Raw genomic sequence first — 13,149 nt, 5'->3', positions numbered from 1 at the left:
GCACGAGCTCTGAAGATATATGGGGGGGGGGGCAATCAGTTCACATATGGTGTCCAGAGCACAGCGTACTTTTTGGAGAAATGTCTTCTGGTCTGATGAAACAAAAATGGAACTGTTTGGCCATAATGACCATCGTTATGTTTGGAGGAAAAAGGGGGAGGCTTGCAAGCCGAAGAACCCCATCCTAACTGTGAGGGGTGCTTTGCTGCAGGAGGGTCTGGTGCTCCTCACAAAATAGATGGCATCATGAGAAGGAAAATTATGTGGATATATTGAAGCAACATCTCAAGACATCAGTCAGGAAGTTAAAGCTTGGTCGTAAATGGGTCTTCCAAATGGACAATGACCCCAAGCATTCTTCCAAAGTTGTGTCAAAATGGCTTAAGGACAACAAAGTCAATGTATTGGAGTGGCCATCACAAAGCCCTGACCTCAATCGCATAGAAAATTTGTGGGCAGAACTGAAAAAGTGTGTGCGAGCAAGGAGGCCTACAAACCTGACTCAGTTACACCAGCTCTGTCAGGAGGAATGGGCCAAAATTACCCCAACTTATTGTGGGAAGCTTGTGGAAGGCTCCCCAAAACATTTGACCCAAGTTAAACAATTTAAAGGCAATGCTCTCAAATACTAATTGAGTGTATGTAAACTTCTGATCCAATGGGATTGTGATGAAAGAAATAAAAACTGAACTAAAAAAAATCTCTCTACTATTATTCTGACAGTTTACATTCTTAAAATAAAGTGGTGATCCTAACTGACCTTAAGACAGGGAATTTTTACTAGGATTAAATGTCAGAAATGGTGAAAAACTGAGTTTAAATGTATCTGTTTACATCACATACACTACCAAGCATTTCATACATACTGACTGTTGGCACTTGGTGGCCTATAGCGACACACTAAAAGAAAAGGCTTTAGAACCTGCATCCACTTCAATAACACTTGACAAGTTTAATTCGTTATTTTGAAACTGTATTGTTGGTTAAGGGCTTGTGAGTAAGCATTACACTGTAAGGTCTACACCTGTTGGTTAAGGGCTTGGAAGTAAGCATTTCACTGTAAGGTCTACACCTGTTGGTTAAGGGCTTGGAAGTAAGCATTACACTGTAAGCTCTACACCTGTTGGTTAAGGGCTTGTGAGTAAGCATTACACTGTAAGGTCTACACCTGTTGGTTAAGGGCTTGGAAGTAAGCATTTCACTGTAAGGTCTACACCTGTTGGTTAAGGGCTTGGAAGTAAGCATTACACTGTAAGCTCTACACCTGTTGGTTAAGGGCTTGGAAGTAAGCATTTCACTCTAAGGTCTACACCCGTTGTATTCAGCACGTGACTCATACAATTTAATTTGATCTGACATAAGATCTACTCTAAGCGTTACAGGGATATGGTTCTGAAAATATACAGCGACATCTTCCCAATTAGCATTCCTGTCTTGTATAGATATTATATCCCTGTATTGCTTCTGCTGTATCATCAAAGGAATTATCTAAGTGAGTCTCAGAAATAGCTAATATATCGATGTTATCTGATGTTAGCAAGTTATTGATTTCATGAATCTTATTTCTAAGGCTACATATATTAATACGAGTTATTTTCAGCCCTTTTCCAGGGTAGCTTATCAGAGATAGACATAATATGGAAAAGAACAAAGAAAGCAAGAGACAAAAATATACATTCAGCACTCCATTAATCAGTTGGTGTGTGTAAATGTGTGTGTGCTGCAGGGTTGAAGCTATGAACCCATAATCTTAGCTCTCTCATCTCTTCCATGCCTTTGGGAGGGAGGGTGGACTACGAGCCTGTCATAGTGGATGTAAGCAATGTCTCTATGCACTCGGGCAGCTTTCATGGCTGGGATAAGTTCTTTCCTCTTCTGGCACACAGCTTCAGGATAGTCCTCATTGAGGAAGATGTATCTTCCTCTCAAGTTCTTGTCTCTTTCCAGAACAGCTACCTTGTCCTTGAACCACAGGAACTTGACCACAATCGGTCTGGGCCTGTCAGCTGGGCCGGTAGTGGGTTTTCCAGTCCTGTGGGCTTGCTCCACCACAATCTTCCTGTGGACCATCTTCAGTTTCACCTAAATCATTTCCCTCACTTTGTCCTCAAACTCCGTCAAGGTCTCATGTGGATATTCTGCAATTCCGTCCACAACCACGTTGTTCCGCCTTGATTGTCCCTCGATATCTGATTTCTCCGTCATTGTTATCATGGATTCACACACAGAACTGATGTCCTCTCTCAGTGACGTACAGATTGCTGTCATCTTGGTATTCTCCTGTTTAAACTCATCGAGCTGACCCTGGGAGAACTGCAAACTGTTCTTCAGGTCCTTGACCTCTCCATTCTTTTATTAGTTGACTCCACTAGCATTTGGACAAAACACATGAAGCTATTGGATTGTTGTTGTAACAACTGCTTGTAGAACTCTATTTGTTTGTTGACAAGATCCTTTACCTGTGATAGAGAGACACCACTGTCCTCAACGGCACTCCCACCGGCTAGGCTAGTTGCTACGCCAAACAGCTCCTCAGACCCGGCCTTTGTCGGCAAGATCACTAGACAGATACTAGCGGTCCCAGCAATGCCAACCGCATCGCGGGACCCAAACTCAAAAGGAAGCTAACTAGTAACCAAACTTTTTCAAAACAACAAACCGAGCTCTCCCACGTTCCGCGTTCAACAGGAAGTGACGACCAGAAGTGACAAATAAGGGAAAAAGTGATGAGGGAGTGATGGGGACTAAAAACAGGATATTAAACGTTGTCTGTCAGATTCTGGGTTAGCCAAAGCTAACCAGCTGAAACCCTCAAAACACGATGTCAACAGCAGGATTATATCTGAAAAATACTTATCTTACTCCAGAAATACATAATATTAAAGTGCAATTTACCTCTGATCACATCTGGCTAAGAACCCACTAACAAACACATCCTCAGGAGTGAAGACGTGAGCTTCACTTCAACAGCTGTGGTGGAGATACAGGGTTTGAATGACAACTTTGAGAGCCACCTCCGAGTTTTGATGACAAGCTATTTTGAGTACATTTGGGTCACGACACCCTATGGGTCAGGAAATGTTCATGTTCATATATTTTTTTAATGTAAATTAAAATCCCAGAGTGTCCCTTAAGTGTCCCAAAGTTGGTGTGCTGATCTAGGATCAGGTCCTCCCTGTCCATTCATTATGATCTAAAAGGCAATACTGATCCTAGATTTGAGTTTGGGTTGCCGGAGGACAATTTGGGTCACGAAGGATTTTCAAGTTGGATCTCGAGCTGAAAAAGTTAATGAACCCTTGGCCTATTTCATTAAACTGGTTGTATTCATGTTACAATAGCCTACTAAGCCTAACAAATGTTTCATAGGCTACTGGTTTGGCTAAAATAGGCTATAAAAAAACACATTATGAATTACAACAAGTTCAATTAAATAATTTTTCAATCTTTCCCCTTAGGAAAATGGATAGCTACTTCAGGTCAACTGATTAGCTAGATTAATATAAGAAATAGCTTCCATTAGGTTTCATCAGAAATTCGTCATAAGCTCTTTTTATAAAGTCAAGCGTTTGTCATTTCAGCACCACGCCTTTTAACACCTGATAATTGGTCCCCGGTCGGAGCCTCGTCTGCCCTCCGGTGACTTCAGGAAGTAACACACCGACCCTCCCTCCGCCTATTGTTGATCCACCGGGAACAGAGAACCGTTCACACCGAAATCTCCTTTTTGTTGTTGTTGTTGTAATTTTCAACATTTTTATCGCCACTCGTATGCTGTGACTTTCAATCGTTTAGAATTACATCGATAAAAGTATCGAAGCTGTAAAAGAGATTTAAAAAAAAAGATAAAAGAGGAAACTTTTTCTTTTCATCCCGGAACGAATTTCCATTCCTCCATTTTGAGGCATTTAGTTTTTTTGGGGGAAAAAGTTTTATTTTATTGTCTTTCGGTAAGTTTTCATTTGACATTTACGTGTTTTGTTTGTTTGTTGCATTAAGTAGTTTTGTCTTTGTTGTTTTTAGTCAGTTACATTTAGCTATTTGACACCATTTTAATTTGTTACGAAACTAAATTGTTTCGTGTCTCGCTCCGAATAATTCACGTTTTCAGTTACTAGTTAAATAGCAAACAGTGATGTTGAAAATACCGGAGTGTAGATAACTAGTTATAGACTTTAAAAACTATATATATATATCAGTAAATGTGTAACTTTGTTGCTAATTTCAACAATCATAGTAATAATAACTGTTTGAAGTTGCGTTTCGATGTGGCCACATGCTAATGCTAATGCTAAACCCAACTAAATGAATCGACAGGACATTAATTGGTTAAGCTAGTTAAATGAGTGGTTTATAGTTTAACTAAGCTAGTTAAATGAGTGGTTTATAGTTAACTAAAACTAGTTAAATGAGTGGTTTATAGTTAACTAAACTAGTTAAATGAGTGGTTTATAGTTAACTAAACTAGTTAAATGAGTGGTTTATAGTTAACTAACTAAACTAGTTAAATGAGTGGTTTATAGTTAACTAAACTAGTTAAATGAGTGGTTTATAGTTAACTAACTAAGCTAGTTAAATGAGTGGTTTATAGTTAACTAAACTAGTTAAATGAGTGGTTTATAGTTAACTAACTAAGCTAGTTAAATGAGTGGTTTATAGTTAACTAACTAAGCTAGTTAAATGAGTGGTTTATAGTTAACTAACTAAGCTAGTTAAATGAGTGGTTTATAGTTAACTAACTAAGCTAGTTAAATGAGTGGTTTATAGTTAACTAACTAAGCTAGTTAAATGAGTGGTTTATAGTTAACTAACTAAGCTAGTTAAATGAGTGGTTTATAGTTAACTAACTAAGCTAGTTAAATGAGTGGTTTATAGTTAACTAACTAAGCTAGTTAAATGAGTGGTTTATAGTTAACTAACTAAGCTAGTTAAATGAGTGGTTTATAGTTAACTAAACTAGTTAAATTAGTGTTTTATAGTTAACTAACTAAGCTAGTTAAATGAGTGGTTTATAGTTAACTAACTAAGCAGCTTCCTGACATTCCCAACATCCCAGTTGAAAGTTTTTTAAGAAAGAGGATTAATAAACCAGTTAAATTGAGTGGTTTATAGTTAACCTGATCTGCTGAAAAGTGTACAAAATAAATCATTTCCCAAGTATTTAAAATAAAATATATATTGAATAATAGCTAACATAATACTTTAATATATGTCCCCATTTCGACTAGATACTGTATCTCACAGCAACCCTTACAGTCATGTGTGCATACATATGTATATATATGTGTGGTCCCGGGATGAATATATGTGTGTATATATATGTATATATGTGTGTATATATGTGTGTGTACCAATATGTATATATGTGTGTATAGAAGTGTGTACAATACTTGGTCAGACCTAGATACTGTATCTCACAGCAATATGTGTATGTATGTATGTATGTATATATATGTATGTATGTATGTATATATATGTGTATATATATGTGTATATATGTGTATATATATGTGTATGTATATATGTGTGTATATATGTGTATATATATGTGTATGTATATATGTGTGTATATATGTGTATATATGTGTTCTCTCAATCTGACAGTTTATTCAATCATATTGTATATGCAATCCTTTCTATGAATGGGCCCACCAGAAACTAGTTCTCATAACCCGACCATTTATCACCATGAAGTCCTACCTAACTAGTTGACTTGCATAGATTTGGTTTTAGCCTTTGGCCTAAATTCCACCGTTGTCATAGGAATGCCCCCCTACCCCACCCTGTACACCCAGTTGAACTGACCAGGCTACCTTCTCCAATAAGTCTCAGCCCACATCCCAAATAGCACCTGATTCTTTATATCAATATATATTCTATCTATATATATTCTATCTATATATATTCTATATATATTCTATCTATATATATTATATCTATATATATTATATATATATTCTATATATATTCTATATATATATATATATATGGGTGTCCATCCACTCTGAGTGTGTGAATATGTGCTTTGGTGATAAAATGTCACTTCCTTATGCTATATAATAATTGTTTACCTAGACAAATATGATTATTCATGTTCTGAATTGTTCATTGGGGGCCTTTCTCTAACATATCATTGACATTACATCCCAACAAATTTGTAGCCGAATACATCCGATAATAAGCACCCGGCTCTGTTCACATAGCGGTGCAGGTTTCTCATAACAAATTAATAATTTTAACATTTTGTGGTGGGTGTCAATGTTGTTTACGTGGGTTGCAAAAAAGCGAAATTAGCACGACACGAGCTGAGTTCAATGTAAAAATGCTTTAAAAGTTTAAAGGCTTGGTGTTCTGTTGACATGTCAGAGATGAATGGTTTTTGGGAAATCTATGGGAAAAATAACTGGATTTTGGAATTGGTATGTAAAGCGTTCACTCAAATATGATCATGCTGATTTGATATCCATCAGGGGTCGTGGTAATTTTTCACCCAGACAAAGAGATAAAACACAGGAGAAATATTTTTACTTAGTTTTGTAAATGCTGATCTAATATACTTGTTATTTTCTGCTCGGCTTCAGACTAATTTTGTGCATCAGTTGTAATTCTCCATTCGGATGTGAATTCATGGATGAGAATTCACAAGTGGCATTCTATCAGCAGACGGACGGTCTGACTGTGGCATTCTATCAGCAGACGGACGGTCTGACTGTGGCATTCTATCAGCAGACGGACGGTCTGACAGTGGCATTCTATCAGCAGACGGACGGTCTGACTGTGGCATTCTATCAGCAGACGGACGGTCTGACAGTGTAGCATTCTATCAGCAGACGGACGGTCAGCAGACGGACGGTCTGACTGTGGCATTCTATCAGCAGACGGACGGTCAGCAGACGGACGGTCTGACAGTGGCATTCTATCAGCAGACGGACGGTCTGACTGTGGCATTCTATCAGCAGACGGACGGTCTGACAATATAGCATTCTATCAGCAGACGGACGGTCTGACAATATAGCATTCTATCAGCAGACGGACGGTCAGCAGACGGACGGTCTGACTGGCATTCTATCAGCAGACGGACGGTCTGACTGGCATTCTATCAGCAGACGGACGGTCTGACTGGCATTCTATCAGCAGACGGACGGTCTGACTGTGGCATTCTATCAGCAGACGGACGGTCTGACTGTGGCATTCTATCAGCAGACGGACGGTCTGACAGTGTAACATTCTATCAGCAGACGGACGGTCAGCAGACGGACGGTCTGACAGTGTGGCATTCTATCAGCAGACGGACGGTCTGACAGTGTGGCATTCTATCAGCAGATGGATGGTCTGCAGACGGACGGTCTGACAGTATGGCATTCTATCAGCAGACGGACGGTCTGACAGTGTGGCATTCTATCAGCAGACGGACGGTCTGACTGTGGCATTCTATCAGCAGACGGACGGTCTGACAGTGTAGCATTCTATCAGCAGACGGACGGTCAGCAGACGGACAGTCTGACTGTGTGGCATTCTATCAGCAGACGGACAGTCTGGCATTATAGCAAAAATAATGTCTGGTGCTTTTCTCAGTGTAGCCTATTTTTCTCTGGTAAAATGCAAAATTAAGTTATAGCCAGGAACATTTCCTAATGTTTTATCTTCTATTATAAACATTAGAAATGTAGCCTAATGGCAATGCATCATTTTGGCCAAAAAATACCCTTTTCGTTATAAACTCATTTACTTGTGTGGCCGCGAGCCAGGTGAAGCCATTTTCTACTGAATGTGTTGCACTAATGAAAACTACAGTTGCACATACCTGATCACACTATTGAACAAAACATAACTGACTTTCAATATAAAACGCAGGTGAAATGGTTAAAAATAATTTTATCTGCATTTTGAAAATGTAGATTTCTGAACTCAAAACGTGACGCCTGTCCATCTTATCTCTAGTGTTTTATGTCCTGTGGATTGGAGAAGAGAGGTTCAGTGCAACAGGCCAGTCAGTTAACCAGGAGCCTTAATTATTGCACAGAATCCAGCCTAGCTGACTCGATTTTCCAAATTTAACCTTTATTTAATTTAACCTTTATTTAACCAGGTGGGCTAGTTAAGAACACGTTCTCATTTACAATTGTGACCTGGGCCTCTGGCCTCCATTGATATAGTCACTCTGACTACAGCCATCATACAAGGGTAATACCTCCATTAACATTTGAACGGCTCATGATAGAGAAATGAGGGTTTGACCATTTTGTTTTCTTAAATTATTATATTTACAATTATAAATTGGGTGGTTCGAGCCCTGAATTCTGATTGGCTGACAGCCGTGGTACATCAGACCGTAATGTTGCATTGTTACTGCTCTAATTACGTTCGCAACCAGTTTATAATATCAGTAAGGAACCTCAGGGATGTGTGGTATATTGGCCATATACACCCTGCGCCTTATTGCTTAATTAACATATTATTTTATCCATTGGTCAAAAGGATGCTTTTTTTTGATTGGACGCTCTACTAGATGGGTCCCTGGTCAGAAAGTAGTACACTATGTAGGTAATAGGGTTACATTTGAGACGGCCCCCTCGGTGTGTTGAGGGACGGCCCCCTCGGTGTGTTGAGGGACGGCCCCCTCGGTGTGTTGAGGGACGGCCCCCTCGGTGTGTTGAGGGACGGCCCCCTCGGTGTGTTGAGGGACGGCCCCCTCGGTGTGTTGAGGGACGGCCCCCTCGGTGTGTTGAGGGACGGCCCCCTCGGTGTGTTGAGGGACGGCCCCCTCGGTGTGTTGAGGGACGGCCCCCTCGGTGTGTTGAGGGACGGCCCCCTCGGTGTGTTGAGGGACGGCCCCCTCGGTGTGTTGAGGGACGGCCCCCTCGGTGTGTTGAGGGACGGCCCCCCGGTGTGTTGAGGGACGGCCCCCTCGGTGTGTTGAGGGACGGCCCCCTCGGTGTGTTGAGGGACGGCCCCCTCGGTGTGTTGAGGGATGGCCCCCTCGGTGTGTTGAGGGACGGCCCCCTCAGTTTAGACCAGGCAGGGTCCTGGGTCCAGCCCTACTCAGCCCTCGGGGCATCCAGATTATCCCTGTCTGCCACTCAGTGCATTAAGGCTAATCAATACAAGGACTGTCGCTGCATGAAAAGGAAAATCGAATAAGTGCCAATATGTTACTCTGCTGCACTTATGTCTGTCTGTCTAACAATGACGGAGTGAGACCTGTCTCCTCTGAAGAGGGAGCATCCATATTTAAAACGGCGGCTGTCCAAATTGTCACGACACCATGGGTTCTTCCCAAATGGCACCCTTTCCACCCCCCACACACACACACACACCGTTTGCCTGGCACGCTGTGTGCCCTGGTCATAGGGAATAGGGTGTCGTGACTTTTTTTTCTCTCTCTTTTTGTTGCCATGGTTGCAGTGGGGTTTCCTAAATCACTGTAGAACGAATTGGTTCAATAAACACATTTTTTTTTTTCAATGGGTTTCACAGCTTTTCTTTTTTATTCCATGGCGTTTTAAGGCCTTGTGTGTGTGGGGGTGTGGATAGCTCTTATCTAGGCTAGCTGGCCCAATCCTGTTCTATGCTGCACATGGGTCAGTTGAAATGTGTTGTACCTCCAGGGTGAACACACAGGTCAGAGGTCAGTTGAAATGTGTTGAACCTCCAGGGTGAACACACAGGTCAGAGGTCAGTTGAAATGTGTTGTACCTCCAGGGTGAACACACAGGTCAGAGGTCAGTTGAAATGTGTTGAACCTCCAGGGTGAACACACAGGTCAGAGGTCAGTTGAAATGTAGTGTAGCTCCAGGGTGAAAGTGTGCTGTGTTGTTGTCATGGTGTGTGGCTTAACCCCCCCCCCCCCCCATCTGATGAATGACCCAGCCAAGCCCTAGACATCCATTTTGTCATAATCTCACCATCTCTCTCTCTCTCCTCTCCTTTTCAGATACAGAGTGAACATGACAGCCATAAACACGGCCAACATAAACTTCAAATGGGATCCGAAGAGCCTGGAGATCCGTACCCTGGCTGTGGAGCGGCTGCTGGAGCCCTTGGTCACACAGGTCAGAATACATTTTAACAACCCATCATGGATGGAGAACTCATGCTGTGACTTTTTCTCCACATTTTGTTACGTTACAGCTAAATGGATTAAAAACATTTTCTCTCGTTAATCTACACACAATACCTCACAACGACAAAGTGAAAACAGGGGTTTTTGCATTTTTTTGTTGCTAATTTATATATATATATATATCTTATTTACGTCCAGTCAAAAGTTTGGACACCTTAATTGTTACTATTTTCTACATTGTAGAAAAATAGTGAAGACATCAAAACTATGAAGTTACACACGGAATCATGTACAGTATTAACCAAAAGTGTTAAACAAATCAAAATATATTTCATATTTGAGATTCTTCAAAGTAGCCACCCTTTGCCTTGATGACAGCTTGGCATTCTCTCAACCAGCTTCATGAGGAATGGTTTTCCAACCGTCTTGAAGGAGTTCCCACATATGCTGAGCACTTGTTGGCTGATTTTTCCTTCACTCTGCGGTCCAAATCAATCCACACCATCTCAATTGGGTTTTTGGGTGATTGTGGAGGCCAGGTCATCTGATGCAGCACTCCGTCACTCTCCTTGGTCAAATAGCCCTTACACAGCCTGGCGGTGTGTTTTGGGTCATTGTCCTGTTGAAAAACAAATGATAGTCCCACTAAGCACAAACCAGATACAATGTCGTATTGCTGTGGTAGCCATGCTGGTTAAGTGTGCCTTGAATTCTAAATAAATCACCCCCAAATCTCAAATTTGGACTCATCAGACCAATGGATAGATTTCCATTGGTCTAATGTCCATTTCTTGTGTTTCTTGGCCCAATCAAGTCTCTTCTTCTTATTGGCGTCCTTTAGTCGTGGTTTCTTTGCAGCAATTCAACCATGAAGGCCTGATTTCACAGTCTCCTCTGAACAGTTGATGTTGATGTGTCTGTTACTTGAACTCTGTAAAGCATTTATTTGGGCTGCAGTTTCTGAGGCTGGTAACTCTAATGAATTTATCCTCAGCAGCAGAGGTAACTCTGGGTCTTTCTTTCCTGTGACGTTCATGGTTCTGCATTGACTAAATGCCTTAATGATGGACTGCCATTAATCTTTGCTTATTTGAGCTGATCTTGCCATAATATGGACTTGGTCTTTTACCAAATAGGGCTCTCTTCTGTATACCATCCCTACCTTGTCACAACACAACTGATTGGTTATCTTCTGTATACCACCCCTACCTTATCACAACACAACTGATTGACTCAAACACTTTTTAAGAAGGAAATAAATTCCACAAAATTAAGTGAAGGCACACCTGTTAATTGAAATGCATTCCAGGTGACTTGTTCATGAAGCTGGTTGAGAGAATGCCAAGAGTGTGCAAAGCTACCATCGAGGAAAAGGGTGGCTACAAAATCTAAATTATATTTTGTTTTGTTTAACACTTTCTTTTGGTTACTACATGAGTCGGCAGTCGGCAGGTAGCCTAGTAGTTAGAGCGTTGGTCCAGTCGCCGAAAGGTTGCTGGATCGAATCCCTGAGCTGACAAGGTACAAATTTGCCGTTTTGCACCTGAGCAAGGCAATTAACCCACTGTTCCTCAGGCTCCCCCCGCACCTCTCCGATTCAGTGGTTTGGTTAAATACATTTCAGGTGACTGCTTTGTCGTACAACTGACTAGGTATCCCCCTTTCCCACGTGTTATTTCATAGTTTTGATATCTTCACTATTTTTCTACAATGTAAAGAAATAAAGGAAACCTTGAATGAGTATTAATGTCCTAACCTTTGACTGGTGCTGTAATTATTCAGACCATTTGCCACGAGACTTGACTTTTTAGCTCTGGCGCATCCTGTTTCCATTGATCATCCTTGATGTTGCTACAACTTGATTGGAGTTCACTTGTGGTAAATTTAATTGATTGGACATGATTTAGCAAGGCACAAACCTGTCCTATATAAGGTCCCACAGCTGACGGTGCATGTCAGAGCAAAAACCAAGCCACGAGGTCGACGGAATTGTCTGTAAGAACTCTGAGACAGGATTGTGTCGAGGCACAGATCTGGGGAAGGGTACCAAAAAATGTCTGCAGCATTGAAGGTCCCCAAGAACACAATGACCTCCATTATTCTTAGATGGAAGAAGTGTGGAACCACCAAGACTCTTCCTAGAGCTGGCTGCTCGACCAAACTGAGCAATCGGGGGAGAAGGGTCTTGGTCAGGGAGATGACCAAGAACCTGATGGTCACTTTGACAGAGCTCCAGAGTTCCTCTTTGGAGATGGGAGAACCTTCCAGAAGGACAACCATCTCTGCAGCACTCCAACAATCAGGCCTTTATGGTAGAATGGCCAGACGGAAGCCACTCCTCAGTAAAAGGCACATGGCCGCCCTCTTGGAGGAAACCAGACACCGCTCATCAGCTGGCCAATACCAGCCCTACGGTGAAGCATGGTGGTGGCAGCGTCATGCTGTGGGGATGTTTTTCAGTGGCAGGGACTGGGAGACTAGTTGAGATCAAGAAAAAGCTGAACGGAGCAAAGTTCAGAGAGATCCTTGATGAAAACCTGCTCCAGAGCACTCTTGACCTCAGACTGGGGTGAAGGTTCACTTTCCAACATGACAATGACCCCTAAGCACACAGCCAAGACAACGCACAAGTGGCTCTGAATGTCCTTGAGGTCTTGAACCCGATCGAACATCTCTGAAGAGACCTGAAAATGGCTGTGCAGCGCCACTCCCCATCCAACCTGACAAAGCTTGAGAGGATCTGCAGAGAAGAATGGGAGAAACTCCCAAAATACAGGTGTGCCAAGCTTGAAACGTCATACCCAAGTAGACTGGAGGCTGTTATCTCTGCCAAAGGTAGTTCAACAACGTAAAGAGTATGAATACTTTTTTTGTAAATGTGATATTCCTGTTTTTGTTCAATACATTTACAAACATTTCTAAAATAAAGTTTTTGCTTTTGTCATTATCGGATATTGTGTGAAGAAAAACAAACAATTTGAATCCATTTTAGGATAGGGCTGTAACAAAATGTGGAATAAGTTAAGGGGTCTGAATATTTTCTTGGTGGTTATTTTTGTTACATTTGGTTAAGTTTGATAAATGAC

General features: G+C 41.5%; 1 protein-coding gene across 1 annotated transcript in view; it reads left to right on the top strand.

Annotated features, from left to right (window-relative positions):
- Window positions 1-3,655: 3,655 nt before the first annotated feature.
- Window positions 3,656-13,149, top strand: part of LOC123993760 (catenin alpha-1-like) — a 263,702-nt gene continuing 254,208 nt past the window's right edge. The window contains 2 exon segments of the mRNA XM_046296236.1: window positions 3,656-3,950; window positions 9,935-10,052. Of these exon segments, the coding sequence (XP_046152192.1) occupies window positions 9,948-10,052 (105 nt within the window). The 5' untranslated portion in view covers window positions 3,656-3,950; window positions 9,935-9,947.

This window comes from Oncorhynchus gorbuscha, linkage group LG13 (assembly GCF_021184085.1).
Source record: "Oncorhynchus gorbuscha isolate QuinsamMale2020 ecotype Even-year linkage group LG13, OgorEven_v1.0, whole genome shotgun sequence".
Lineage (NCBI taxonomy): Eukaryota > Metazoa > Chordata > Actinopteri > Salmoniformes > Salmonidae > Oncorhynchus > Oncorhynchus gorbuscha.
This window is presented reverse-complemented; position numbering and strand designations above follow the sequence as displayed.